Source organism: Oryctolagus cuniculus, chromosome 11 (genome assembly GCF_964237555.1).
Source record: "Oryctolagus cuniculus chromosome 11, mOryCun1.1, whole genome shotgun sequence".
Classification (NCBI taxonomy): Eukaryota; Metazoa; Chordata; class Mammalia; order Lagomorpha; family Leporidae; genus Oryctolagus; species Oryctolagus cuniculus.
Window position 1 is genome coordinate 118,002,022 of NC_091442.1, and position 26,945 is coordinate 118,028,966.

General features: G+C 57.2%; 4 protein-coding genes across 15 annotated transcripts in view; 1 reads left to right on the forward strand and 3 right to left on the reverse strand.

Annotated features, from left to right (window-relative positions):
* The window catches only part of LOC103352463 (uncharacterized), a 30,536-nt gene extending 29,268 nt beyond the window's left edge, over positions 1-1,268 (forward strand). For all 12 annotated transcript variants that reach the window (XM_051834105.2, XM_051834109.2, XM_017350919.3 and 9 more), the window contains one exon: positions 23-1,268. In XM_051834105.2, the coding sequence (XP_051690065.1) occupies positions 23-151 (129 nt within the window). In that variant the 3' untranslated portion in view covers positions 152-1,268. The remainder of the gene's footprint in view (positions 1-22) is intronic.
* LOC100356148 (cytochrome P450 2D17-like) lies at positions 316-5,215 on the reverse strand. Its single transcript, XM_070053194.1, is given in 9 exon segments — positions 316-387; positions 2,442-2,629; positions 2,733-2,874; positions 3,052-3,228; positions 3,553-3,617; positions 3,620-3,709; positions 3,789-3,938; positions 4,131-4,341; positions 4,980-5,215. Coding segments are annotated over 9 exon segments (1,284 nt in total). The 5' UTR covers positions 5,169-5,215.
* Positions 5,216-13,837: 8,622 nt separating this feature from the next.
* CYP2D23 (cytochrome P450 2D/I) lies at positions 13,838-17,446 on the reverse strand. The gene is given in 9 exon segments (NM_001168395.1): positions 13,838-14,016; positions 14,104-14,245; positions 14,679-14,866; positions 14,970-15,111; positions 15,287-15,463; positions 15,788-15,948; positions 16,028-16,180; positions 16,448-16,619; positions 17,258-17,446. Coding segments are annotated over 9 exon segments (1,503 nt in total).
* Positions 17,447-21,960: 4,514 nt separating this feature from the next.
* Positions 21,961-25,848, reverse strand: LOC100349036 (cytochrome P450 2D17). The gene is made up of 9 exons (XM_002721376.5): positions 25,002-25,848; positions 24,726-24,897; positions 24,358-24,510; positions 24,118-24,278; positions 23,578-23,754; positions 23,268-23,409; positions 22,872-23,059; positions 22,293-22,434; positions 21,961-22,205 (listed from the first exon to the last, which is right to left on the reverse strand). The coding sequence occupies exons 1-9, from the start codon at positions 25,188-25,190 to the stop codon at positions 22,027-22,029; spliced, it is 1,503 nt and encodes a 500-aa protein (XP_002721422.2). The 5' UTR covers positions 25,191-25,848; the 3' UTR covers positions 21,961-22,026.
* Between the last annotated feature and the right edge of the window lie 1,097 nt (positions 25,849-26,945).

Here is a 26,945-nt window from a genome sequence, read left to right on the forward strand (position 1 = left end):
TGGCAAACCTGTCTGATTTCAGAGGCCTCAGGTGGGCAGCAATGAGGAAAGGACTAGGGCCAAGGCCCCCAGTTCTGAGGACACTCTGGGCCGATTCCCAACCTCCATCACCACCAAGAGCAAGAACCGTGAACAACAAAGGATCCAATAAACCCAAAAGTCTCTGCTTCTACAGGCCCAGCTGCCTCCTCTTGAAGGCTCCATGGCTTCTCAGACAACCACCCCACCTTGTCCCATCCATACTCCCTCTCCTGACAGATGTGAGAGCACCAATCCCTGCCCTGAGACACTCTAGAATGACCCAAGGGGCTCTGGCTAGCCTTCCAACTCAGTTTCAGGGGACAGAGGAAGGTCCTTGAAGTGCTGGTAGCTGGGGAGCTCCCCGTCCTGAGGTCAGTTATGAATATGCTAACAGGAGCCCCCATCAGGGATGCTATAGGGCTCCTGTGACAGAAGGGACCTCAGGGTGGGTTTTGCTCTTGGTGTCTGTGTTTCTGTCCCAGGCTGTTCCCTGAATGCCCCCAGAGGTTCTACTGAGGAATCAGGATACTGCATGATCATTAGACACCTTTAGGTGCTGCCCACGTGCCCAATCCAGACCAGCCATTTTGGCAATGGGGCTAGAGAGGAGGACACCAGTCCCTGTTGTTTGGGAGGCTCCAGACCAGCAAGGATTACAGGTCCAGAAGCCACAGCAGGAAGACAGGACTCGGAGGCCATTGGGTGGTCAGTTGAGTAAACAAACCCTGGGCAGGGAACAGTGCCTCCGTAGTCAAAGGTCAGGATGGTGAGCAAAGACTAGAGAACACAGTCTCTCCCATTCAGGTGCCCATACCACCTCTTTGACCTTTGCCCATCCAATTGACACATGAGCCCAAAGTTGACCCCCATCTCTAGGGCAAACTGCCCCTGACCAACCCTGTGGACCCTACCTGACCACTCAGCAGATGTCACCCTAGGTTGGACCCAAGACAAGTGTCCTTTTCCAGCTCCAGCCTGAACCTGAGATACAACTCCTCACTGGTCAGTGACCTGGAAACTGGCATCCCAGAAGGACCAGAGAGGGTGGCCAACTATACTTTAGGGTGCCTGAGAGGCTGTGGGAGGTGGCCCAGTCCTGAGCCCCCATGGGAAATATTCTGGTACTAGTTGACTGAGTCATGGGTATTATTAACTCTGGACATCATTTCCTGGCCCTCCAAGGTTTCTCCACAGTTTGGGGAGTGTTGTATATGAAGTGAGGTAATAGATGTGATGGTGCTGGCTGGGCTGCTGGTCCCTGGTGTGTGGTGAATGGAATTGAGCCTCCCCCTGGGCAGGTGGAGGTGAGTCAGTGGTGGGCTTGGGTTTGTGGACAAGGTGGGCTGACATATTCTGAGCCTTCACTTTCCCATCTCTCCAAGGGGGTCACATGGTCAAATAAGGATAGATAAAGCAGGGTCTAAAGATTGCCCCTGGGAGGCTGCTGAGGTCTGATAGCAGCCAGCAGATGATCAGAGAGCTGGGTTGGAGCTACAGAAGGATTTATTGTACATCAAGTCTCTGGCTTGGATGTAGGTTTTGATTAGTGCCCTTTTGTAGCAGAGGCACAGACACAGAACAGGCTAACTAAGAAGGAGAGGACATCATGGTAACTGGGCCAAGGCTGTCCAGTGGGCACCAAGAAGGTGAAGTGCTGCGGGCAACAGATGAAGAAGAGGTAGAGCTCTGTGTGGGCCAGGGGCTCCCTGAGGCATGTATAGCAGCATGTGGGTGAGTTGGGGGGCTCAGTGAGCCTCGGATCAGGGAGAGAGAGCAGGAGCCCAGCACCCCACAGGTTTGCTGCTACACTTTCCAGGAAGGACAGATTTTGGCCTGGTGCCTTGTGCAACCCCTGATGGCACTGGCTTCCTCCCTGTAGCCGTGCTCAGCCTAGTGGCAGCCTGGCCGAGGTTGTCTCCCCAGTCCTGGTTCCGGGAGGCCAGCAGGGCCACTTCTTCAGGGAAACCCCGTGGCAACTGTAGAGAAACCTGCAGGGCTGCCGGCTAGCGTGGGGCAGTAGCCACGGTGCAGTCAACAGGTTTGTTTTGCTTTTTCCTTCTTTACTGTCATTCATTTTTCAACAGACTTTTTAACTAAAGTGGGTAACTCGGAAGTCAGGGCCAGGGGTCAGACCAGTGCATGGGGATCGAGGCCACCTGTGTTTGCTTTGGTGGCTAGAAAGGCACAAAGGTACAAGGGGGAGGGGGACATCCTAGTTTGTCTCCCCTTTGCCCTGGGGGCTCTGTGTAGACATACAAGCCCTGGGTCTGTTCTGCACCCACTCCACAAAGGCTGAGCCGAGTAGTGCCCGAGGCATAGAGGGATGGGTGGTCTGGGCTCCATCCATCTCACTGTAGGAAGACATGCTGGGACCATGTGTGGGCAGGGGTGCTGAGCCGGGGTGAGGGGGCCCGGCCTACCTTGGGGATGAGGAAGCCCTGCATCTCAATGTCCCGCAATGTCTGGTGAGGCACCCCCAATGGGACGATGTCCGCGAAGCGCTGCACCTCGTGAACCACGGCGGTGGTATAGGGCATGCGCGCCTGGTCCCCCATCTCTGGTCGCCGCGCCGGCCCTATGACCTCATCGATCTCCTGCTGGACCCGGCCTGGACAGACAAGCGTCCCCACAGCAGTGTGTCCAGGCTAAGCTCAGAAGCCCTTGACTGCCCTCCCCCGACCCACACTCCCCGCAGCTCCAGCTCGGCTCACGCTGTACATCCGGGTGCAGGATCATAAGCAGGAGGGCCCAGGACAGTGTGAATGATGTGGTGAACATGCCAGCAACAAACAGGTCAGCGACCACCAAGCGCAAGTTGTCATCGTTAAAGCTGCTCTCAGGGTTTCCCTTGGCCTGGGCCAGGACAGAGGAGTGGCTCAGAGGGACAGAAGCCCCCACATGATCTCCCATTCTGTCCCTGGCAGCCAGGGGCCTGGTAGGAGGGGGATGCACAGGCCCCACTTTGTCTGGCTGGGCCTCACAGCACCCTGAACCCCCTGCCCTGCACCTGTCCTGGCCGTTGCCTCTCACCTTCTCCACCTGATCCAGGAAGGTGTCCGTCAGGTCCCGGGGAGGCTGGGCTGGGTCGCGTGTCATGCGGTGCTCGGTCACCAGCTCATCCAGCAGAGCCATGAAAGCCTTCTGCCCACGGAAGACCTTGTCCACCAACCCCGGGATGCGCAGGAGTATGGGGATCATGTTCAGCACCTGCTCAGAGGAGGGCGGATCTTCCTGTGCTCGGGGCTCACCTGGCCGTGCCTCAGGCTGCCCATCCCCACCATGAACCTGTCCTGGTCGGGGATGGCCAAAGACAAAGCTGAACTCAGATCTCACGGGCTGCCTGGCACCCAGCCCTACTGAGGGACAGCTTCCTTCCCTCTCCTGGGGCCGTGGACTCTGGGCTCCTCTCCCATGGCTGTGGTCTGGGATTTCCCGGTTCCACGCTTTACCTGCTGCAGTGGCCTCTCCATGAATGCCCCTTTCTACCCCTGTATGTGCAAATCCTCACACGGAATTCCGTGAGCCCCGCACCAGTGGCAAGATCCCTGTTGACTCCTCCAACATGATCTCTATCAGGTCCATCAGCCTAAGTGATGGTCATCGTACTCAAAGTGGCACCCAAAGGTGAGCGAGGTGATCACGTTGCCAACGTTTTTGTTCAGGAGCACGATGGGGCTTAAGGGGCTTCCTGGCAGTGGGTGTGTGGCCAGGGTATTGCTCCTGGCTCCCTGCCCCTTGTCCGCCTGCTCGCTTGGCCCATCACCCACCTGCATGGTTGATGAAGGCGGCACAGAGGCAGGCAGCCTCCTCGGTCACCCAGTGCTCCAGCGACTTCTTGCCCAGACCGAAGTTGCGTAGTGTGCAGACAGAAGAGGCGCTACTCACACCATATGGGGCCAGAGCATGCCATGATACTCCTGGGGGTGTGGTGTGTTTGTTAACATGGCCAGTGGTTGGTGCCACCCCTAACCTGCCCCTAAACTTTTCACCCACTCATCTGGTTTCTGTCCCACCACCAAAACTCTTGGTCACCTGGGCCCCTACAGGATGTGTTCTCTACCCCCAGCCTGTGCTGTTGCTGGATTGTCTGTGGTCACTCTCCCCCTGACCCACCTTTCCCACGCTAATATGGTCTCTCTTCCTCTCCTTGCCTTGGGCGTGTGGTCTGAAACCCAGGTGCTTTGCAGTATGTGTGTACGGACGGTTGGAGGTATCACCATAAGTCACCAGTGCCTCCCGAATCACCGCCGGCCCATTGAGCACAACCACAGGCGTCCAGGCCAGCTGCAGGCTGAACACGTCCCCATAGCGGTGACGCAGCTGCAGAGCCAAGGTCAAGGCATCCATCAAACCCAGGTCCCAGAGAGCTGCCTGTCCCACTGTCCCGCTAAGCCTTGGGGACCCCATGTGGGCAGGTGCAAGTCGTGACCCCCTGATCCTGGGAGTCCTGTCCCCCTGGTTGAGGGATCCCCTTTGGGCCCCACCACCCAGCTGCGGCCTTGCCAGCATCACAGCATTGTCAGTGGGGCGCAGACCCATCCCGTTTTACAGGTGAGAGAACCTGGGTCACAGAGGTGAGCAGTGACAAGACTGGAACCAGGCTGCGGCATCTCTCATCAGCCTCGGTTCCTTGATTCCAGTGGTGCTCAGGGCCCTGCTCCCGACCCCCAACCTTCTCCTTGGGATGTAATCAGAGGGGCCCTGGGGCCTGCATAACCTGTGTGCCATCGGGGGGAGGGGCTAAAAGCTGCCAAGTCCTGCCCCACCCCGGGCTTTGCCCTCCCAGGCATTGCCTTGGGAAATCCCAACTGTCCCAGGCCCGCTCGGGGCCCTTCCCCTGGAAGCCTCTGACACCAGCTTCCTGGTCTCACCCGGTCCTTGTCCAGCCCAAGATCCACCCACTCCCCTTGTTCTGCTGGGTCCCCCACCTCTGCCGCCCTCCATCTCCACCACCTCACCTGACGGAAGCAGTTCGGGATGCCTCGGAAGTCCACCTGCAGCAGGTTGCCCAGGCCAGGTATGCCCACGGGGCCCGGCGGGTAGCGGGCAGCCCAGCGTGGGCGCTTGTGCATCAGGTCCACGAGGAGCAGGAAGATGGCCACAGCCACGGCCAGGGGCGCCAGTGCCTCTCCCGACAGGAGCCCCATGGCTGCCTCGCTGCTCACTGCAATCCTAAGGCAACACCTGGCAACCCACCATCCAGGCACCTGGCACCAGCCAGGGCACTCTCACTACCCTCTCATTGCCCAACCAGGCCAGGCCGTGCCTTTATAAGGGGAGCTTTAAACCAGCCTTTGTCCTCTGCCCTGAGCCTGCTTGTTTGTTGCCAGCCACCAGAGGGTACAGGGAGGGGCCAGGGTAGCTCAGTTCATGACGGCTACAAAGGTCCTTTCCCTCCCCCTGCACTGCCCAGGTGGAAGTGGAGAGGCCTGGCAGGTGAAGGAGAAGGACTCCCTACCCTCCTCCAACTCCCCAAGGTCCTGGTCGCTCCTAGGAGACCCAGGTTCTGATCTGCTCCTGTCCCTACCTCTCCCACCAGGTTCACACACACTGTTGTGGTTACAGCATCTCCCCCAGCTCACATCCTAGCTCTGCCCCCACCCCTCTTGCTGTATTCGAAGTGTCCTTTACCTCTCCATTTGTCATCTACATTGGGTGGGTCTCAGGGAAGTCACAGATATCAGAGGGACCCTGGGGCAGCCAGCAGGATGGGGTGAGGTTGTCCTGTCCCCTGTCCCTCACCCTGCACACTTACCTGTGCAGACACACCTTAGGGTACACACACACATACACACACATATAGACTCATACACATACACACTTGTACAAACATACAGGTACATGCATGCACATACACGTACGCACACACACATACACATTCACACATACTACACATTCACACACATATGTGCACAAATATGTATACACATACAGTCTCCTACACTCCCACCATCCCCATGCTCACAAGCACACACAGGCCTCACACATGTCAACGCAGACATAGCATGAGATCCCCTGTTCTCTGTGAGGCTCAGCACCTGGCTCACCGCCCAGCCCAGACGCTTGGACTCTGGCCAGCCTGAGCCACTGTGAAGCTGGGTGTGTGCAGGCGACTGTTCTCACAGCTCTCTGCTTACCCCTGAGCAGCCCTTGGGGGAGCCTGGAGCTCTTTTCCTATACCTGAGGTGCCCCCCCTCACTTCCTCAGAGGCATTGTCAGCCCCCTGCTTTCTGCACTCTGGGGCTTCTGTTTAAAAACCTGATGAAAACATTTTTTTAGGCCTTTGGAGGTTAATAACCCACATTCTTCCTCCTTTCCTGATTCATTATTGAAATTATTTATTATTTATTGGAGTGGCAGAGAATGAGAAAGATAAAGAGAGATAAACTCCCTAGCACCTTCCACTATTTCACTCTCCAAATGGCTGCAATCACCTCGAGTTGGGGCCAAACCTGCAAGCCAGGAGCCCAATCCAGGTCTCCCGATGGGATGACAATGCCTTGAGTCATCACTGACTGCTGTTCCCCGGGTGTGCAATAGCAGGAATGTGGAGTCAGGAGGCAGAGCCAGCTATCAAATCCAGGCACTGTGATGTGAGACAGGAGTGTCCTAAGAGCCATCTTTTTTTTTTCTTTAAAGAATTATTTATTAATTTTGAAAGAGTTACAGAGAAAGAAGGAAAGACAGAAACAGAGACAGGTATCTTCAAACCACTGGTTCACTCCCCAGGTGGCCGCAATGGCTAGTGCTGGGCCAAGCTGAAGCCAGGAGCCAGAAACTTCATCCAATCTCCTCCATAGGTGGCAGTGATTGAAACACTTGGGCCATCTTCCGCTGCATCTCTCAGGCCATTAGCAGAGAGCTGGATTGGAAGTGGAGCCATCTGGGGACCAACCAGCACCCATGCGTTGTGCCAGCATTGCAGGCAGTGGCCTTACCCTCTACGGCATTGTGCTGTCCCCTTTAAATTGCATCTTCACCACTAACACAAATGCCTACTCCAAATTTCTTGTATCTTTTGATTGTTGGATTATGATACATGTAGGTGTGTTGGCAGAGGTGGGTGGGATAGAGGTTCTTGTCTTCTCACAAGAAAGAATACAGGCATGAGACAGAGGAATGGTCAGCAAGGTAGAGTGTCCATCAGAACAGATGGGCACCTCTCCAGATGGAATCTGAGAAACAGTGCCTCGCCATTCAGACTGGGGAAAGCAAAGTTACACATTCTAATGACGCGAATGCACGTGGCAGCACGTGGGCAACTCAGCCAAGAACTGAGAGAAATACGCCTGCCAGGCCCGGCAGCAGTCAGGAAAGAGTGGAGGGGGCAGTCGGTCTTCAGACTGGGACTTACAGGGAACAGGGTCCAGTTCTTCCTGCGGTTTCTCCTGACCTCCATCCTCTTCTCCTGAACAAATGATTTGCTGGGTGAGAAATCGTTTACATTCCTTGCGAGGTTTTATTGCCACAGTTATCAGACTGGGCATCCCACTTGGCAATGGGCAGAGAGGAATCTCCTGGGCGCCTTCCTTGGGGGCGACTGGGCCTGCTGTGGTGGTGTTGGGGTTGGGCAGGACCTCCTGGTAAAATGCTGAGCTGCTTCCAAGCTGTGCCTCCCTTCTCACAGCCAGGATTAGCCAAATGAGCCATGGCGCCGGCCCCCAGATTCTGAAACATTTGAGACTTACCACAGGCTGGTCCTGTGGGAGTGCTGGGTTTCAGAAATGGGCCCATCCCCTAATGTCACTGCTCACCCAAGGGCTCTTCGAGAGGCTGGAGGCCTCCAGATGTCCTTAGTGTCTTTGCCCATAAGGGGGACTGAGTAGAAATCTCCCTAGGAAATTACTGTCCTGCCAGATTTGAACACATTTCCTGTCTTCTGCCTGTAAGAGCTGCCATTGAGAAACCGGATGCTACTCGAATTCTTAGAACACAGACGTTTTTGTTTTGCGCTCTGGAAGCTGCAGGTACTTACTACAAGACCCGGCAAGAGCAGGGGAGACCCACACTCCAAATGTGGCAAGGCTGCCGACCTGGATGTCGCCACAGGCACTGAGAGAGTGGAAGCTTCTCACTTGGCACTGCTGAGTCTTGGTGGACCCAGGGCTGGCATCCCAGGCAAGTCCAGATGAGCTTGGTGGCCTGCTTTGCTGGGAGGGGTGGAGTGGCGTGGGTGGGGACAGCCCAGATCCTGTGGGCAGGGCTGGGTCGTGTGAATCTCCATCTGGGGCTTTACCCTCAGCATCTTGAGATGTGGGGACAAGGGAAGAAGGTGTATGCGTAGGAGCCATTGAATTCAGAGTAGCATGGCGTCTACTTGGCAGCTGCCAATGCGCCCAGGACCACAGAGGGGCAGAAGCACAGTCCCTGTCCTCAGAGGGGGCTCCAGGCCAGCCAGGGTCAGGGCCCCAGAAGTCAGAGCAGGCAGAGTGGACGTGGTGGCCACTGACCTTCTCACGGGTGGGGAGGACAGAGTGAGGAACACCAGTGGGTAGCAGGTCAAGGTCTAGACCTAGATCTCCTCCTCTGGGCACCCACTCCAGCCCCTTCTCCTCTGCCCTTTGTTGTGTGGACCCAGGTTAGCCCACGCCTCAAACAGAACTGAAGCCTCCAGGACTGACTCCCTGTCGTGGCCAAACCTGAAACCGCGCCTCTCAGAGCACTCAGTGGAGGGTCCTGGCTTGAACCCCAGACACAATCCCCTCCACTCCAGTCCTACCTGGATGTTTGTTTGCACTTGCTGTAGCAAAATGTCAGCGGCTTAGTGTGCTTTATCAGGGGAGAGACGCAGACTTGATTCAGGATTCTGGTTGCTGGAGGGTTAAAGAGCTTGGTGCCGGCCTCCTGGTCCTGGCTGCATCACAGCATTGCAGAGTCACAGAAGAACCTGGCCAGCAAGGAGAGGACCCCAGCGTGTGGGCTGGTCTTGCATGCAACACCCCACTCTCCGTAGAACTAAGCCACTCTCGACACCAGCACTGGTCCTCTCAGGACAGCTCCCCCAGTGACCCACCCACTGGCTGCTGTGTGCCCCAGCTCATTGTGCCACTCCTTCTCACATCCCCACCCTGGGAACCAACATCTGGGCATGGAACTTTGAGGGACACAAAGCCTGGCACTGGCCTTGGGAGGCAGCACCTCCCTGGGCAGCAGCCTGGCCCCAATCATGCCTCGAGGGACGGGAGATTCAGGGGGACCCACTCCAGTGAGCTCATGGGGCTGTCCAGGAAATGTTCTGGTGCTGGACGACTGAGCCCTGTGTACTAGCTGAGCCCTGTGTATAACTGAGCCCTGTGTATAACTGAGCCCTGTGTACTAACTGAGCCCTGTGTATAACTGAGCCCTGTGTATAACTGAGCCCTGTGTACTAGCTGAGCCCTGTGTATAACTGAGCCCTGTGTATAACTGAGCCCTGTGTACTAACTGAGCCCTGTGTATAACTGAGCCCTGTGTATAACTGAGCCCTGTGTACTAGCTGAGCCCTGTGTATAACTGAGCCCTGTGTATAACTGAGCCCTGTGTACTAACTGAGCCCTGTGTATAACTGAGCCCTGTGTATAACTGAGCCCTGTGTACTAACTGAGCCCTGTGTATAACTGAGCCCTGTGTATAACTGAGCCCTGTGTACTAACTGAGCCCTGTGTATAACTGAGCCCTGTGTACTAACTGAGCCCTGTGTACTAACTGAGCCCTGTGTACTAACTGAGCCCTGGCCATTGTCTCCTTGTTCTCCAACATTTTGGGGGCGTTGTATAGGAAGTGAGGTAATAGATGTGATGGTGCTGGCTGGGCTGCTGGTCCCTGGTGTCTGGCGGGTAGAATCAGGCCTCCAGTGGGGGCCCCCAGGCTGGGTGCTGCCTCTCACCACCTCCAGACCGAGAGGCCTCCTCTCAGCAGCCCATCTGGCCCCTGGCTCAGAATCCAGGCTTTTGAACTGCCTTTGTCTCCAACCTGGGCAGCAGAGCTTGGTCAGTGGTAGGCTCAGGATTTAGGACAGGTGCAGCTGTCAGGTTCTGAGCTCAAACGGCCAAGTGAGGATGGATGGGGGTGAATGGAGAGTCTGCTGAGGTCCCAGCGCGGCCTGGAGTGGATGAGCCCCTGTGCAGTGCAGGGGCTGCCCAGCAGGTGCAGGATGCTCACACCCTCAGCCCTGCAGAGAAGTACTGGGACCTTGACCGGCTCCTGGGAGATGGCCTTTGTGCTCAGGATCATTCTTCCTGATAACAGGGTCTGTGCTCCTGGAGCCTCAGCCCCTGCTCAACAGCCTTTGCTCCCGTGTAACACACGGTGGGAACTTCTTACTGCACCCGTGTGACCTCGAGAGAGGCTGGAGGCTTGGCGGCCAGTGTCACTCACACTGCCACTCCAAGCCAACCAGACCGAACCCCAGTAAAACCCTCGGACGCCAAGGCTCAGTTTAGCTGCCCTGACTGTACTTGGGGCCCTGCATCTAGCCTAGAAGTTCAGACAGCCGCACCCACAGGGACGTGTGCCTGGGGAGCATATCCAGCTGCAGAGCCTCCAGCATGCTGGCTGGTCCCGCCTGCAACACCCTGCTCTCTGCAGAACTCACTCACTCTGCCATACCAGAACTGGCCTGAGCCAGCTTCCCCCCACGACGCAGACCCTGGGAGACAGGGAGGATGCACAGGTGGTTGGGCTCCCGCTCCTCCTATGGGAGACTTGGGTTGAGTTCCAGCTCCTGACTCCATCCTTGGCCCAGGTCTAGCTATTGCAGGCATTTAGAGAGTGAACCAGTGCATGAGAGCTCTCAGTCTGTCTCCAGTCTCCGTCTCTCTGCCTTTCAAATAAGTAGCTTAAATATTAAAACTACTCTTGGCCGGCGCCGCGGCTCACTAGGCTAATCCTCCACCTTGCGGCGCCGACACACCGGGTTCTAGTCCCGGTTTGGGCACCGGATTCTGTCCCGGTTGCCCCTCTTCCAGGCCAGCTCTCTGCTGTGGCCAGGGAGTGCAGTGGAGGATGGCCCAGGTGCTTGGGCCCTGCACCCCATGGGAGACCAGGAGAAGCACCTGGCTCCTGCCATCGGATCGGCGCGGTGCTGCTGGTTGCAGCGCACCGGCCGCGGCGGCCATTGGAGGGTGAAACAACGGCAAAAAGGAAGACCTTTCTCTCTGTCTCTCTCTCTCACTGTCCACGCCTGCCTGTCAAAAACAACAACAACAACAACAAAAACCTACTCTTACATGTTTCACACATGGTTGTGGGAAATTAAATCCCATCTGTGTGACTCTCCTGGGAGTGGACAAGTGGACCCTGTGCTGGCTCTCTCCAGGACTCCTTCCCAGGCACCTCTGCTGATTTCAATCCGCCTACTTGTTTTAAAGATGTATTTTATTTACTTCAAAGGCAGAATTACAGATACAGAAGGACAGACAGAGAGAGACATCTTTCAACCATGGGTTCATTCCCCAAATGGCCACAGTGGCCCAGGAAGAAGCTCTAGGCCCCTGGCTTCAGGATGTCCCAGCCATGGCCATTGTGGCCATTTTGGGGAGGCACAAGCAGATGGAAGACCTCTCTCTCTCTCTCTCTCTCTCCTCTATCTCTGCATTTCACATAAATTAATCTTACACACACACACACACACCCATCTACCCACTCAGCGCAAGTGTTTGGCCGTTCAGTAGGCACCAGTTAGAACACCTGAGCCCTGGACCGGAGTCCTGGACCCATGCCTCAGCTCCTGATTCCACTCCCTGCGAGTCCAGGCAAGGGGAGAAGTGGTGACGGCTCCTGTGATTGGGTTCTTGCCCCTCACCAGGTTGTCTGCAGAACAGCAAAGCCATGTGGAAAGGGCAGCCGAACCGGCCACCAGAGCCACCAGTCCCAACGCCAGGCTGCCCAGTGACTAAATCAACAGCTCATGTGCGCAGTTCACTTGTGCTCAAAGAAAACCATGGAAACGGCCAAGAAAAGAAGAACTTTGAGGGAACCACACTTTCACATAGTGACTGATGTAAGGTGTCAGCAGCCAGTCAGCTAGCAGCTGATACATGCAGAGTCTCAGATGGAGAATTCCAAACAGCTGGTTTAAGGGGAGTCACTGAGTGCAGAATAATGCAAAGAAATGATTCATTATGGAAACAAATGGTGAGCAAAGGATGGAAGGAAATTTAGAAGATTTATTTATTTGAGATGCAGAATGGCAGACACCTCACAATGCACAAAGAATAAGAGAGAGAGAGAGAGAGAGAGAGAGAGAGAGAGGAAGGTCTTCCATCTGCTGCTGGTATAGTCCCCAAATGGCTTCAATAGACTGGTCTGGCCAGGCCAAATATGGACGCAGGACCTCCACCCAGGTCTCCCAGGAGAGTGGCAGGGCCCAGGTAGCTGTGCTGTCTTCTTCCACTGCCTTCCCAGGCACATCGGCAGGAAGTTGGAGCAGATGCCTAAGTCTGGGCTTGAAACTGCACTTCATTATGGGACGCTGGCATCGCAAGTGGCCGCCTGACCCACTGTGCCACAACGCCAGCCCCTGGACGTAATTCTTACAAACCAGACAGAAATCGCTCAGCTGGAAAGCGCACTAAGTAAATCTTTATTAAAGATGACAGCAGTACTGACAGCTGCTAACGTGGATGCTTCTTTAGGAAGGCCTCAGAGCCCAGTCCATTGGAGTAGGAGTCCCTGCGCATGACTGCCCTCTAGTGGTGAGGTTCGAGACAGACCAGAACGCAGCATGGAGGCTGCCCCGGGGTGGAAAGGAACTGATGTTTGATAAGTCCATTTTCAACCAATGAGAGTTGTGATGACAGCTGTGCCAGCTGCACACTAACAGTGTGGTAAGCCCGCCCTGAGTAATTTCAGATTGTGTGTCTCACTCCCTAACAAACACAGACACGTGACACGTTGAGTAAGAGCTGTAGGGGTGGCCTGAGCAGTAAAAGTACCTATCAGATGGGGGAGTTGAACCGCTCACTTTAGTGACCCTGCACAGGCTTCAGGAAACACCCCTGTGGCCTTGGACTGCCCCTCCCAACCACAGGGCCCTCCCATGCCTGCAGCCTTGCCCACACCAGAGTTGATGCCTACCATGTTGCTTATTTGGGGCCCGGGGCTGTAGCATTTGACCTCTGTAGTGGGTTGCTGAGGCCTGGGTAACTGACAACAGTCACATGGGGGCTCGCGTCCACATGACTGACCCCCAACAAAACCCTGGACAGCAGGCCCAGGGGAGCTGCCCTGGCTCCCAGCCTCTCTACACCTGTCAACATAACTGCTGGGAGCACTAGGCTCTGTCTGGATGAGTCCCTTGGAGCGATTGGCTGGAGGCAAATATCTGGTCTTGGTAAGTGTGGGCCCATGTGCCTTTTAAAGTCTTGCTGACTTCCATCTGTGTCCTTTGGATGGAATAATCTACAATGGTCAGGACGACGGCATTCCTAGTTCTGGGAGGGCTTCTAGCAAATCACAGAGCCTGAGGGAGGTCTGGGGACCCCACACTCTCTCCAGCCAGGGCCAAGGCTGACGCCCCACATCGCCCATGCATGCTGCATCTGCTCCCCAGACCCAGAGCCAAGATTGCTGCACGACCTTGGTCACCAACACACATCCAGAGTGCGGCCAATGGGGGACATGGCAAGATGTCCTCTATGAGCATCAGGCCCCCAGGTCTGAGATGCATCCAGAAGACAGGTAAGGCAGATGAGGCAGGGGTGGGTGGCTGAGCACCCATGACATCAGGGGCTCACCAGGGGCCAAGGGTGGACTCAGAAACCACAGGGGAGCCAGGAGACTGCTTTATTGTGCATCAGGGCCCTGCTGGGGGTGGGCTGGGGACTCGGTACCCCCACTAGCGGGCCACAGCACACAGCTGGTAGGGGGCCGGGGTCACCAGGGTAGCAGGGGCCCCTTGGTCGCTGGGCTGGGGCTGTCCTGCGGGCACCGAGAAGCTGAAGCGCTGCAGCAGGCAGGTGAAGAAGAGGAAGAGCTCCATGCGGGCCAGGGGCTCCCCAAGGCACGCGCGGTGGCCTGTGGAGGGTCAGGGGCTCAGTGAGCCTGGGCTGCATCCTCCCACTGTCCCCAGGGCCAGGGCCAGGAGCCGGGCACCCCATGCACCTGCGGAGAAAGGCATGAAGGCCTCCTGCTTCACGAAGCGGCCCTGGGCGTCCAGGAAGTGTCCCGGGTGGAAGCGGAAGGGCTTCTCCCAGACGGCCTCGTCCTTCAGCACCGATGATAGGTTGGTGAACAGCATTGTGCCCTGGGCAGAGGATTTCTGTCCTGAGAGGGGCCTGGGCTGGGAGGACCTCAGACCCTACCCCATTCTCAGGGCCCAGGCCTGACCTGCACCCACCTGGACTCTTTCAAGGAGCCCTCAGCCCAAGTACTGCTCAGCCATGTCATGGCTGAGTGTCACAGCACCCATGGCACCATGATGCCACCTATCCATGCGGGCACTTGTTCCTGGGACAACTGGTACTACATTCTATTCTCTCTTACCCTTGCTCCCGGGGGCTCTGTGTATACACACAGGCTCTGCCTCTGTTCTGCACCCAAACCACTCAGGGTGTTTCAATCAATGCCTGGAGCATGAGAACTTGGTGGCTTGGGCTCTATCTTTCTCACTCTATGACTACATGCTGGGACCATGTGTGGGCAGGGGTGCTGAGCCGGGGTGAGGGGGCTCGGCCTACCTTGGGGATGAGGAAGCCCTGCACCTCAATGTCCCGCAATGTCTGGTGAGGCACCCCCAATGGGACGATGTCCGCGAAGCGCTGCACCTCGTGAACCACGGCGGTGGTGTAGGGCATGCGCGCCTGGTCCCCCATCTCTGGTTGCCGCGCCGGCCCTATGACCTCATCGATCTCCTGCTGGACCCGGCCTGGACAGACAAGCGTCCCCACAGCAGTGTGTCCAGGCTAAGCTCAGAAGCCCTTGACTGCCCTCCCCCGACCCACACTCCCCGCAGCTCCAGCTCGGCTCACGCTGTACATCCGGGTGCAGGATCATAAGCAGGAGGGCCCAGGACAGTGTGAATGATGTGGTGAACATGCCAGCAACAAACAGGTCAGCGACCACCAAGCGCAAGTTGTCATCGTTAAAGCTGCTCTCAGGGTTTCCCTTGGCCTGGGCCAGGACAGAGGAGTGGCTCAGAGGGACAGAAGCCCCCACATGATCTCCCATTCTGTCCCTGGCAGCCAGGGGCCTGGTAGGAGGGGGATGCACAGGCCCCACTTTGTCTGGCTGGGCCTCACAGCACCCTGAACCCCCTGCCCTGCACCTGTCCTGGCCGTTGCCTCACCTTCTCCACCTGATCCAGGAAGGCGTCCGTCAGGTCCCGGGGAGGCTGGGCTGGGTCGCGTGTCATGCGGTGCTCGGTCACCAGCTCATCCAGCAGAGCCATGAAAGCCTTCTGCCCATGGAAGACCTTGTCCACCAACCCCGGGATGCGCAGGAGTATGGGGATCACGTTCAGCACCTGCTCAGAGGAGGGCGGATCTTCCTGTGCTCGGGGCTCACCTGGCCATGCCTCAGGCTGCCCATCCCCACCATGAACCTGTCCTGGTTGGGGATGGCCAAAGACAAAGCTGAACTCAGATCTCACGGGCTGCCTGGCACCCAGCCCTACTGAGGGACAGCTTTCTTCCCTCTCCCGGGGCCATGGACTCTGGGCTCCTCTCCCATGGCTGTGGTCTGGGATTTCCCGGTTCCACGCTTTACCTGCTGCAGTGGCCTCTCCATGAATGCCCCTTTCTACCCCTGTATGTGCAAATCCTCACACGGAATTCCGTGAGCCCCGCACCAGTGGCAAGATCCCTGTTGACTCCTCCAACATGATCTCTATCAGGTCCATCAGCCTGGTTAAGCGATGGTCATCGTACTCAAAGCGGCACCCAAAGGTGAGCGAGGCGATCACGTTGCCAATGGCTTTGTTCAGGAGTGCCTTGGGGCTAAAGGGGTGTCCTGAGGGTGGAGGTGCTATCAGGTGGTTGCCTCTGGCTCCCCATCCCTGCCTGCCTGTGTCCCTCATCCCATCACCCACCAGCATGTTCGGAGAAGACGGCACAGAGGCAGGCAGCCTCCTCGGTCACCCAGTGCTCCAGCGACTTCTTCCCCATGCCGAAGTTGCGTAGTGTGGAGACAGAGAAGCGGCGCTGCTCGCGCCATGCATGGCCATAGCAAGCCATGATGACTCCTGTGGCCGGGAGTAAACTTGTGGGCATGGCCAGTAGGTGGCACTGCCCCTACCCACACCCCTAAACTCCTCCCTCACTCCACCATCTAGCAGCCATCACCCCCAAACTCTTGTTCACTTGGGCACCTACTTGATGTATTCTCCACCCTGGCCCTGGCTGTCTCTGGCTTCTGCTGATCCCATGTTTAGGTCACCATCCCTGTATGACCTGTTCGTGGTCACTGACCCCCTTTCACCTCGGGACCCAGTCTTTCCACATCCGCTTGCCTTGAGCTTGGGGCCCAAAACCCAGGTGCTCCAAAGAGAGTGAGTATGGGCGGTCCGCGGTGTCCTCGCCATAAGTCACCAGCGCCTCCCGCATCGCCGCCGGCCCATTGAGCACAACCACAGGCGTCCAGGCCAGCTGCAGGCTGAACACGTCCCCATAGCGGCAACGCAGCTGCAGAGCCAAGGTCAAGGCATCCATCAAGACCAGGTCCCCGAGAGCTGCTTGTCCCACTATCCCGGTAAGCCTTGGGGACCCCATGTGGGCAGGTGCAAGTCGTGACCCCCTGATCCTGGGAGTCCTGTCCCCCTGGTTGAGGGATCCCCTTTGGGCCCCACCACCCAGCTGCGGCCTTGCCAGCATCACAGCATTGTCAGTGGGGCGCAGACCCATCCCGTTTTACAGGTGAGAGAACCTGGGTCACAGAGGTGAACAGTGACAAGACTGGAACCAGGCTGCGGCATCTCTCATCAGCCTCAGTTCCTTGATTCCAGTGGTGCTCAGGGCCCTGCTCCCGACCCCAAACCTTCTCCTTGGGATGTAATCAGAGGGGCCCTGGGGCCTGCATAACCTGTGTGCCATCGGGGGGAGGGGCTAAAAGCTGCCAAGTCCTGCCCCACCCCGGGCTTTGCCCTCCCAGGCATTGCCTTGGGAAATCCCAACTGTCCCAGGCCCGCTCGGGGCCCTTCCCCTGGAAGCCTCTGACACCAGCTTCCTGGTCTCACCCGGTCCTTGTCCAGCCCAAGATCCACCCACTCCCCTTGTTCTGCTGGGTCCCCCACCTCTGCCGCCCTCCGTCTCCACCACCTTACCTGACGGAAGCAGTTCGGGATACCTCGGAAGTCCACCTGCAGCAGGTTGCCCAGGCCAGGTATGCCCACGGGGCCCGGCGGGTAGCGGGCAGCCCAGCGTGGGCGCTTGTGCATCAGGTCCACGAGGAGCAGGAAGATGGCCACAGCCACGGCCAGGGGTGCCAGTGCCTCTCCCGACAGGAGCCCCATGGCTGCCTCGCTGCTCACTGCCTGGCACCAGCCAGGGCACTCTCACCACCCTCTCATTGCCCAACCAGGCCAGGCTGTGCCTTTATAAAGGGAGCTTCAAACAAGCCTTTGTCCTCTGCCCTGAGCCTGCTTGTTTGTTGCCAGCCACCAGAGGGTACAGGGAGGGGCCAGGGTAGCTCAGCTCACGGCGGTTACAAAGGTCCTTTCCCTCCCCCTGCACTCCCGAGGTGGGAAGTGGAGAGGTCTGGCAGGTGAAGGAGAAGGACTCCCTACCCTCTCACCCCCCAACTCCCCAGTTCCTAGAAGCTCCTAGGAGACCCAGGTTCTGATCTGCTCCTGTCCCTACCTCTCCCATCAGACTTTCCAAACCCATGGTATTCTACTTCCTCTATGTAATCTCCATTTCCTTTCTACACTGGACCCCACTTGCTCACTCTTAACCTCAGCTGGAAATTACATGGATTCAACGTGAAAACAGGATAGAAGGCATCAGTAGTGGAACAGATCAAACAGAAGAAACAACTAGTGAGCTAGAAGACAGGCTATTTGAAAATACACAGAGGAGAATAGAGACAAAAAAGGATGAAATTCAAAGTGTTTATGGACAGTAGTTCAAGAGCAAATGTCAGTGCAGTGAGTTAAGCTGCCACCTGCAGTGCCAGAGTCCCAGATGGGCACCAGTTCAAGTCCTGCTGCTTCACTTCCAATCCAGCTCTGTGCTAACTCACCTGGAAGAGCAACAGAGTATGACCCAAGTTCTTGGGTCCCTGCACTCACGTGGGAAACCCGAGTGGAGTTCTAGGCTCCTGGCTTTGGTCTGGCCCAACCTAGGCTGTTGTGGCCATTTGGGGAGCAAGCCAGCAGATGCAATCTCTCTCTCTTTCTCCCTCTCTCCCTCCTTCCCTCCCTCTCTCCCTCTCTATAACTCTACCTTCAAACAAATCAAATAAATCTTTAAAATGCAAGTGGGTAAAGGAATCTCAAAGCTGCAAGAGGAGAGAAATTAGGGTCCCATGTCTCTCACCCAGAGACTTCCAGGCACAAATGTTTCAGGCCAGGAGAGACTACAATGAGACTGTCACTGCACAGAAGGGAAAAAAATGCCAAGTCACAATAATGTACCCAGCAAAACTATCCTTTAGACATGAAGGAAATTCAAACCCAATCCCAGACAAACAACATATGAGAGACACCTGTCATATATGAGATGCTAAAGGGAGCTCTTCAAACAGAAAAAAGATGCAAGTCAAAAGATAATATCAGAAGGTAGAGAACTCACACATAGAGAGCCTAGAGGGATCCATGAAGTGACAGCCAACTGAGCTTCCAAAGTGGTTCGCAGAGCTTGCACTGCAGACACCTGGAAGTGCACTGCAGAAGAGTGAAACCAGATCCCTACATTTGCAAATTGAACTCCAGCAGGGGAGTGATCTCAGGGCATTCCAGTGGACAAACAGTACATGGAGAAGACCCCAGAAGCACAGGAAACAAAAGCAAAAGGATAAGTGGGATTTGATCAAGCCACAAGGTTTTTGCACAGCAAAGGAAACAGTCAACAGAGTGGAAAGAAAACCCAAAGAATGGGAGAAAGCAGTGTGAACAGCACACAGGCAAGGAGTTCATCATGAGAACGTGTGAGGCAGTCAGCTCACTGACAGGGAAAAGCCCATTTACAAAACGGCGGTGGCAGGGATCTGACTCAGCAGCTTAAGTTAGGCAGCAGCCTAACCCATTCTGTCCCAGATCTGCTCCCAGTCACAGCTTCCTGCTAACGTGCACGCTGAGAGGCAGCAGATCTCGGCTCCAGTAGCGGGGTCCCTGACACCCATGCGCACGTGTACTTAGCTCGAGGGTCTTCAGGTTGGGACCCCAGGAGCAGGGGCCACTGTGCTGAGGGCCTTCCGTCTTTCTTCTCTGTGAGGTCTCTCTCTGATGGTTAACAAGTGATGGACAATAGATAGCACAGACATTTTTCATAGGAAGACACACCAGTGTCCAACAGCTATGAGAAGAATGTTCAGCATCACCAGTCACCAGGGAAGTGCCCATCAAGGCCACCTGAAATTCGACCACACTCTTGGTTAGAAAGGATTTTCCTCAAAAGACAAAGGATCACAGGTCGCAGCCAGGCTGTGGAGAAAGGAAAGACTTAGAGCTAGCTGTTGGGAATGTGGAGGCGCCTCAGAATGTTCCAGATAGAACTTGCACACGCTCCAGTAATCTTACTCCAGGTGCACGTGCAAAGGAAATGGAAACACCCGTTACACCCGTTAAAGAGCCAGCTGCACTGCCGTGTCTGCTGCGGCACGATTGCCACAAAATGCACAAGCACGCAGCCCAGGAGAGCACCCCTGAGGGTGAAAGAAATGTGGCTCGGACACAGCTGGAAGACCGCTCAGCTACACAAGAGGATGGAAACCTGCCATTTACTGCTATGTGCAGGTCACCTCGTTAAGTGAAATACGAACCGAGACTGGTGTTGTGGGGCAGTGGATTAAGGTAACACTGGCAACACCAGCATCTCTTAAGAGTGCTGGTTTGAGTCTGGGCTGCTCCACTTCCAATCCAATCTCTGCCAATGCACCTGGAAAAGCAGAGGTTGATGGCTCAAGTGCTCCTGCCATTGCCATCCACAAGGGAGAGCCAGATGGAGCTCCCGGCTCTTGCTCTTCGCTTTGGTTTGGCCCAGCCCTGGCCACCATGGCATTTAGGGAGTAGCCCAACAGATGGAAGATCTCTCTCTCTCTCCCTCTCCATCTTTGTCACTTGGCCTTATAAATAAATAAATCTCATCTTTAAGAATTAAAAAAATGACAGAGGTACCATTAGCAGGAAGTTGGAGCAGAAGCCTAAGAGTCTGGGCTTGAAACTGCACTTCATTATGGGATGCTGGCATCACAAGTGGCCGCCTGACCCACTGCTCCATCACCAGGGCCCTGGCACGCAGGGCTGGGAGCTGAAAGAACACGCACGGAGCTGTAGGCGGATGGGTCGTCCTTATTCAGGGAGAAAATGAGGCAGCGTAGCTGACCGGAACACAGCAGCAGCCCTCAAGGGCTGGCTCCTTTTCTACAGGGTCACACAGTAACGGCCATTAGCAGAAAATGCATCTATCACCAGGACCTGCCCAGTTGCCATGGAGGCACAGATAAGAAGGCATAGCAACGCACATCTGAACACCACTAGTCAACCTGTTTACCTGGATTTTTCCACTGTTCCAACAGCATAACTTTCTTTTCTATTATTTATTTATTTGAAAGGCAGAATTATAGAGAGGCAAAGGCAAAGGCAAAGGCAGAGAGAGGTCTTCCATCCTCTGGTTCATTCCCCAAATGGCTGCAACAGCTGGAGATGGGCTGATCTGAAGCCAGGAGCCAGAAGCCTCTTCTGGGTCTCCCACGCAGGTAAGGGGCCCAAAGGGCTTGGGCTGTCTTCTACTGCTTTCCCAGGCCATGGCAGCTTGCTGGATTGGAAGTGGAGCAGCCAGAACTGGAACTAGCACCCATATGGGATCCCGGCATTGCAGGGGTGGCTTTACCCGCTACACCAAAGCGCCAGCCCCCCAACAGCATAACTTTCACGATACAGGTTTCACTACATTGTAAACAAGAACATGGATGCTCCAAGAAAGGACTGTTCTGAGTAAGAGCTGAGGGTATGTGCAGTAGCAGAGGTCCAACCCCCACGTTCCTCGAGAAGTCATGGACTCTACACAGGCAGCTGGGAAACATGCCCAGGGACCTAGGACTGCCCTCCTGACCACAGGGCCTTCCCATGCCTGGAGTCTTGACCATACCATGGAGTTGATGCCCACCATGTGTCCTTGGGCTGGGGCCCTGGGCTGTGTCACTGTGACCTCCAGGGTGAGGAGGAAGGCTGGAACCTGGGGAACTGACATCAGCTCCATGTCCACATAACTGACCCCCAGCAAAACCCTGAGCTGTAGGTGCTGGGCAGCTGTGCGGGCTCTTGGCCTTCTCAGCACTTGCCACAAAACAGTGCTGGGAGCACCAAGCCCTGTCTCGCTGAGCATCCTGGGAGAGACCGCCTGCAAGCTCGGGGCTGGTCTTGGTGGATCTGGCCCTGTGCGCCTGTTCCCGTTGCTGACTTGCGTCTGTGTCCTGTGGTTATACTAAACCACAGCAGTGAGGACGACAGTGTTCCAGGTTGGGGGGGCTTCCAGCCAATCACAGAGCCTGAGGGAGGTCTGGGGACCCCAACACTCTCTCCAGCCAGGGCCAGGGCTGATGCCCCACATCGCCCATGCACCCTCCTCCTGCTCCCCAGACCCAGAGCCAAGACTGCTGCACGACCGTGGTCACCAACACAGTACAGGGGTGAGGCTCATGGGAGGATGTGGCAGGCTAAGCATCGCGGTCCCAGGTCTGAGATGCATCCAGAAGACAGGTAAGGCAGATGAGGCAGGGGTGGGGGTGGCCTCAGGCAGGTGGCTGAGCACCCATGACATCGGGGGCTCACCAGGGGCCAAGGGTGGACTCAGAAACCACAGGGGAGCCAGGAGACTGCTTTATTGTGCATCAGGGCCCTGCTGGGGGTGGGCTGGGGACTCGGTGCCCCCACTAGCGGGCCACAGCACACAGCTGGTAGGGGGCCGGGGTCACCAGGGTAGCAAAGATGCCGTGGTCGCTGGGCCGGGGCTGTCCCGCGGGCACCGAGAAGCTGAAGCGCTGCAGCAGGCAGGTGAAGAAGAGGAAGAGCTCCATGCGGGCCAGGGGCTCCCCGAGGCACGCGCGGCGGCCTGTGGAGGGTCAGGGGCTCAGTGAGCCTGGGCTGCATCCTCCCACTGTCCCCAGGGCCAGGGCCAGGAGCCGGGCACCCCATGCACCTGCGGAGAAAGACATGAAGGCCTCCTGCTTCACGAAGCGGCCCTGGGCGTCCAGGAAGTGTCCCGGGTGGAAGCGGAAGGGCTTCTCCCAGACGGCCTCGTCCTTCAGCACCGATGACAGGTTGGTGAACAGCACTGTGCCCTGGGCAGAGGATTTCTGTCCTGAGAGGGGCCTGGGCTGGGAGGACTCCAGACCCTACCCCATTCTCAGGGCCCAGGCCTGACCTGCACCCACCTGGACTCTTTCAAGGAGCCCTCAGCCCAAGTACTGCTCAGCCACGTCAGAGCCAAGTGTGACACCAGCCATGGCACCCCTGATGCTGCCTGTCCCTGCAGGCACTTCCTAGGACATGTGGTGGCACATCTTAGTTTGTCTTCCCCATGCTCCCGAGGCTCTGTGTGGACACAAGGGTCCTGGCTCTGCTCTGCACCCACCCAACCCAGCCTGGGCTGTGGGCTGGTCAGCACCTTGGGCATGGAGGGCTGGGTGGCCTGGGCTCCATCCACTCACTGTAGGAGGATGTGCTGGGGCCACCAGTGGGCAAGGGTGCTGAGCCGGGATGAGGGGGCCCGGCCTACCTTGGGGATGAGGAAGCCCTGCACTTTAGTGTCCCGTGATGTCATGTGCGGTGTGCCCAGTGGGCCGATGTCTGCGAAGCGCTGCACCTCGTGAAGCACGGCAGTGGTGTAGGGCATGCGTGCCTGGTCCCCCATCTCTGGTTGCTGCGCCGGGCCTATGACCTCATCTATCTCCTGTTGGACATGGCCTGGACAGACAAGCGTCCCCATAGCAAGTCAGTTCCCTTTGAGCTGAGCACAGACTCTGCTGCCTCCTGTGCTGTGCCTGTGCCCACATACAAGGAGGTCACAGGAGGCAGAGCCAACCAGTGCTTGGGGCCACAGGTGTGGCTCAGGGGACTGCCTGCTCTTCCCTCACCCAGCCCCACCCTCCACAGCTGCCCCCAGCTGGCTCACGCTGCACTTCCGGGTGCAGGATCATGAGCAGGAGTGCCCAGACCAGTGTGGCCGACGTGGACACCGTCCCCCCGATAAACAGTTCACCAATCACCGAGTAGAGGTTCTCATCACTGAAGCTGCTGTCAGGGTTCCCCTTGGCCTGGGTGGGGAGAGAGCGTGGGCTCAGGGGCAGAGGGAGGAGGCCCCAGATGACCACATTTTCTCTACTTGGCAGCCCGAGTCCTAGACTGTTGTGCGGCACCCAGGTACCCCCAGGACACGCGGGGCCTCACCGTCCCTGCCCTCGCCCTTCCATTCATCTTCTCACCTTCTCCACCTCGGCCAGGTAGGCGTCCGTCATGTCTCGGGGTGGCTGGGTGGGGTCCCGTGTCATCCTGTGCTCGGTCACTAGCTCAAGCAGCATGTCCCCAAAGGCCTTGTGCCCAGAGAAGACCTTGTCCACCAAGCCCGGGATGCGCAGGAGCACGGGGACCACGTTCAGCACCTGCTCATAGGAGGGTAGGGTCTCCCTGTGCTCAGAGCTCACCTAGACCAGCCCCAGGTGCAGCGCCCTCCTGGTGGACCCAGTGACCCGCTCTCCCCAGCTGGGTGCCCCTGCTCTTCTGGAATGTAGGACACAGATAAAGTCCACCAACGCTGTGCTGCGTGGCTCCCAAGGCCCACAGGACGCACGGTTTCCTCATCCTGGTGTGGGGGCTGCCCTGGGGCCTGCCGCATGCTGGGGTCTGGGATGTCCCAGCTCCAGGCCTTCCAGCTCCAGGTCTTTCCTTCCAAGGTGGCCACTCCGGGAAGCCCCTGCCCCACCCGCATGGATGCAAATCCTCGCCCGCAGTGTCTGAGCCCGCACCGAGGGCACTGTGCCAGAATCCTCCTCCAGCACGGTCTTGGTCAGGTGCAGCAGCCTGACGAAGCGCGGGTCGTCATACTCGAAGCGGCGCCCGAAGGTGAGCGAGGCGATCACGTTGCCCACGGCTTTGTTCAGCAGCGCGTTGGGGCTAAAGGGGCGTCCTGGGGGTGGGGATGTAGTCAGGGGTCACCCTTAGCTCCCTGCCCCTTGCCTGCCTGCGTCCCTTGGCCCATCACCCACCGGCATGGTTGGCGAAGGCAGCACAGAGGCAGGCGGCCTCCTCAGTCATTCGCTGCTCCAGAGACTTCTTGCCCAGACCAAAGGTGCGCAGCATGGACATGGAGAAGCGGCGCTGCTCCCGCCAGGCCTGTCCGTAGGGCGCCATGATCACCCCTGGGGGTGGGGCAGAGTGGTAGGCTTGACCAAGGATTGGGCCCACCCCTGCTCATGCCCCCTGTGTCTCCCCCAGGGCCGGGTGCCCCACCTGCCCAACCTCCTGGTCACCTGTGCCCCTCGCTGGTTCTGTTCTCACAGCCCCCATTAGTCCTTGTCCTGATTAGTCATCCTCCCCCAGACCCCCCAGACCCCATCTCCTCGCCACTCCTTGCCTTGGGAGCGTGGCCCAAAGCCCAGGTGGTTGAAAATGGGCATGGGCGGGCGGTCCGCAGTGTCCTCGCTGCAGGTCACCAGTGCCTCGTGCACAACTGCCAGTCCATTGAGCACGACCGCTGGCGTCCAGGCCAGCTGCAGGCTGAACACGTCCCCGTAGCGGCACCGCAGCTGCAGAGCCAGGGTCAGGGCAGTGTCCTCCCCTGGGGTCACCCTCCCCCACCGTCAGCTGCATGGAGCCCAGGTCCTCTCTGCCTACACCACCCCTCTCTCACCTGGTGGTAGCTCCTCCGTGGGTCCCGGAAGTCCACCTGCAGTAAGTTGCCCAGGCCCGGCAGTGCCATGGGGCCTGGTGGGTAGTGTGCGGCCCAGCGCTGGCGCCGGTGCATCAGGTCCACCAGGAGCAGGAAGATGGCCATGGCCATGGCCAGGGATACCAAGACGTCTCCGGTCAGGAGCCCCATGGCTGTCTTGTTGATATCTTGCCTCCTCTGGCTATACCTGTCCCACCCCAGTCCCCCAGGCACCAGGGACTAGGCAGGACAATCTAAGCACACTCTCCGTGCTCCCCAGGTGCGGGCTGTTCTCTTAGTATGGGAGCCCAGATCGGCCTTTGACCTCTGCTGGGAGCCAACTGCTGTGTTGATGGTGCTGCCACAGGGTACAGGGAGTGGCCAGGGCGGCCAGGTTCATGGGCGGCCACAGAGGTCCTTGCTCCTCCTCTTCACGGGCCTACCCAGGGCGGGGGTGGCAGGGACCTGACAGGAGGCCTCTTACTAGACGCCCCAGACCTGCCTAAGCTCCTTGGAGAGCCAGGGAATGACGGGCCAGTGCCGGCCCCAGCTCTCTCGGCGTCTTGCTCCCGCGCTGGTCTCCTGCCCCGCGGGCTCTGGAATCGTGCACTGCTGTGAGCTCTGAAGCCCTCGGGAGTGCTGTCTGACCCGCTGTCTTCACAGCCGTGAGCTAAACACACCTCTCTCCTTCCGCCGCTTGGGAAGTCCGCGGTGCTCTTGGAAGCTGTCCAGGCCGCCGCTGGCCTCTGGTCTCTGCAGTTTCCGATGGGAAACCTGATTGTAACATGGCTGCGTGGGTGCGGGGCCTTCCTCGTGACAAGTGCATTCCTTCCTGCTGCCCCGGAAACGCTCTGCGGCTCTAGCCCTGGGCCTGTGGCCAAGCAAATGAAGCTGTGGCCTGCAGCACCGGCATCCCATCTGGGCCCCTGCCTCCCATTTGGGAGCCCTGGAGAACCAGTGGAGAAGAGCTTGCTCTCTTTCTTTTTCTCTGTCTCTCCCAGGCCCAGTTGCTCTGCCTTTCAAGCAAATAAATTTTTTTTTTAATTTATTTGAAAGACAGGGTTACAGAGAGAGATAGAAGTCTTCCATCTGTTGGTTCACTCCCCAAAAGGCCACAAACGGCCAGAACAGAGCTGATCCGAAGCCAGAAGCCAAGAGCTTCTTCTGGGTCTCTCACACGGATGCAGGAGCCCAAGGACTTGGGCCATTTTCCACTGCTTTCCCAGGTCGTAGCAGAGAGCTGGATGGGAAGTGGAGCAGCTGGGACTCAAATCAGCACCCATATGAGATGCTGGCACTGCAGGCAGCAGCTTTACCTGCTATACCACAGCGCCAGCTCCTCAATCTTTTTTTTTTTTTTTTTTTTTTTAAATGAAATTCTCTGAGTCTTGATGGCGGGATTGAGTGTGCAGAGCTGAGTCAGTCCTGCCTGGCACCCGGAATTTCTTGCATATGGAGATGATTGTCCGTTTGCTTTGGGAAGCTCGGCCAGTCTTTCTTCACAGTTCCTGGCATTCTGGCCTAGCAGGTCAGGTCACAGACTGATGTCGGCATCCCAAATGGGCACCAATTCAAGTCCTGGCTGCCCCACTTCTGATCCAGCTCCTGGCTAATGTACCTTGGAAGACACTAGCAGGTGGTCCAAGTGCTTATGCCCTGTTCCCACTGTCGCCCACGTGGGAGACCCTGAAGAAGCTCCTGGCATCGGCCTGGAAAATCCCTGGCTGTTGTGGTCATTTGGGTAGTGAACCAGCAGATGGAAGAGCTCTCTCTCTCTCTCTCTCTCTCTCTCTCCATCTCTCTGCTACTCTGCCTTTCAAATAAATACAACTTTGCAAAAATGAAACAGACATTGGGAACGAGCATGGCTGCTGGAAGCCCAGATTGCTGCGCCCCACTCCAGCAGAGCTGGGCGTCATTGCTAGC

Excerpts from the sequence above, each read along its gene's own strand:
- LOC100349036 (XM_002721376.5), bottom strand. The coding sequence starts at position 25,190 with ATGGGGCTCCTGACCGGAGACGTCTTGGTATCCCTGGCCATGGCCATG. Across the intron at positions 23,755-24,117 it reads ATTCTGGCACAGTGCCCTCG|GTGCTGAACGTGGTCCCCGT; the intron begins GTGCGGGCTCAG and ends TCCTATGAGCAG. Across the intron at positions 22,435-22,871 it reads AGGGCTTCCTCATCCCCAAG|GGCACAGTGCTGTTCACCAA; the intron begins GTAGGCCGGGCC and ends TCCTCTGCCCAG.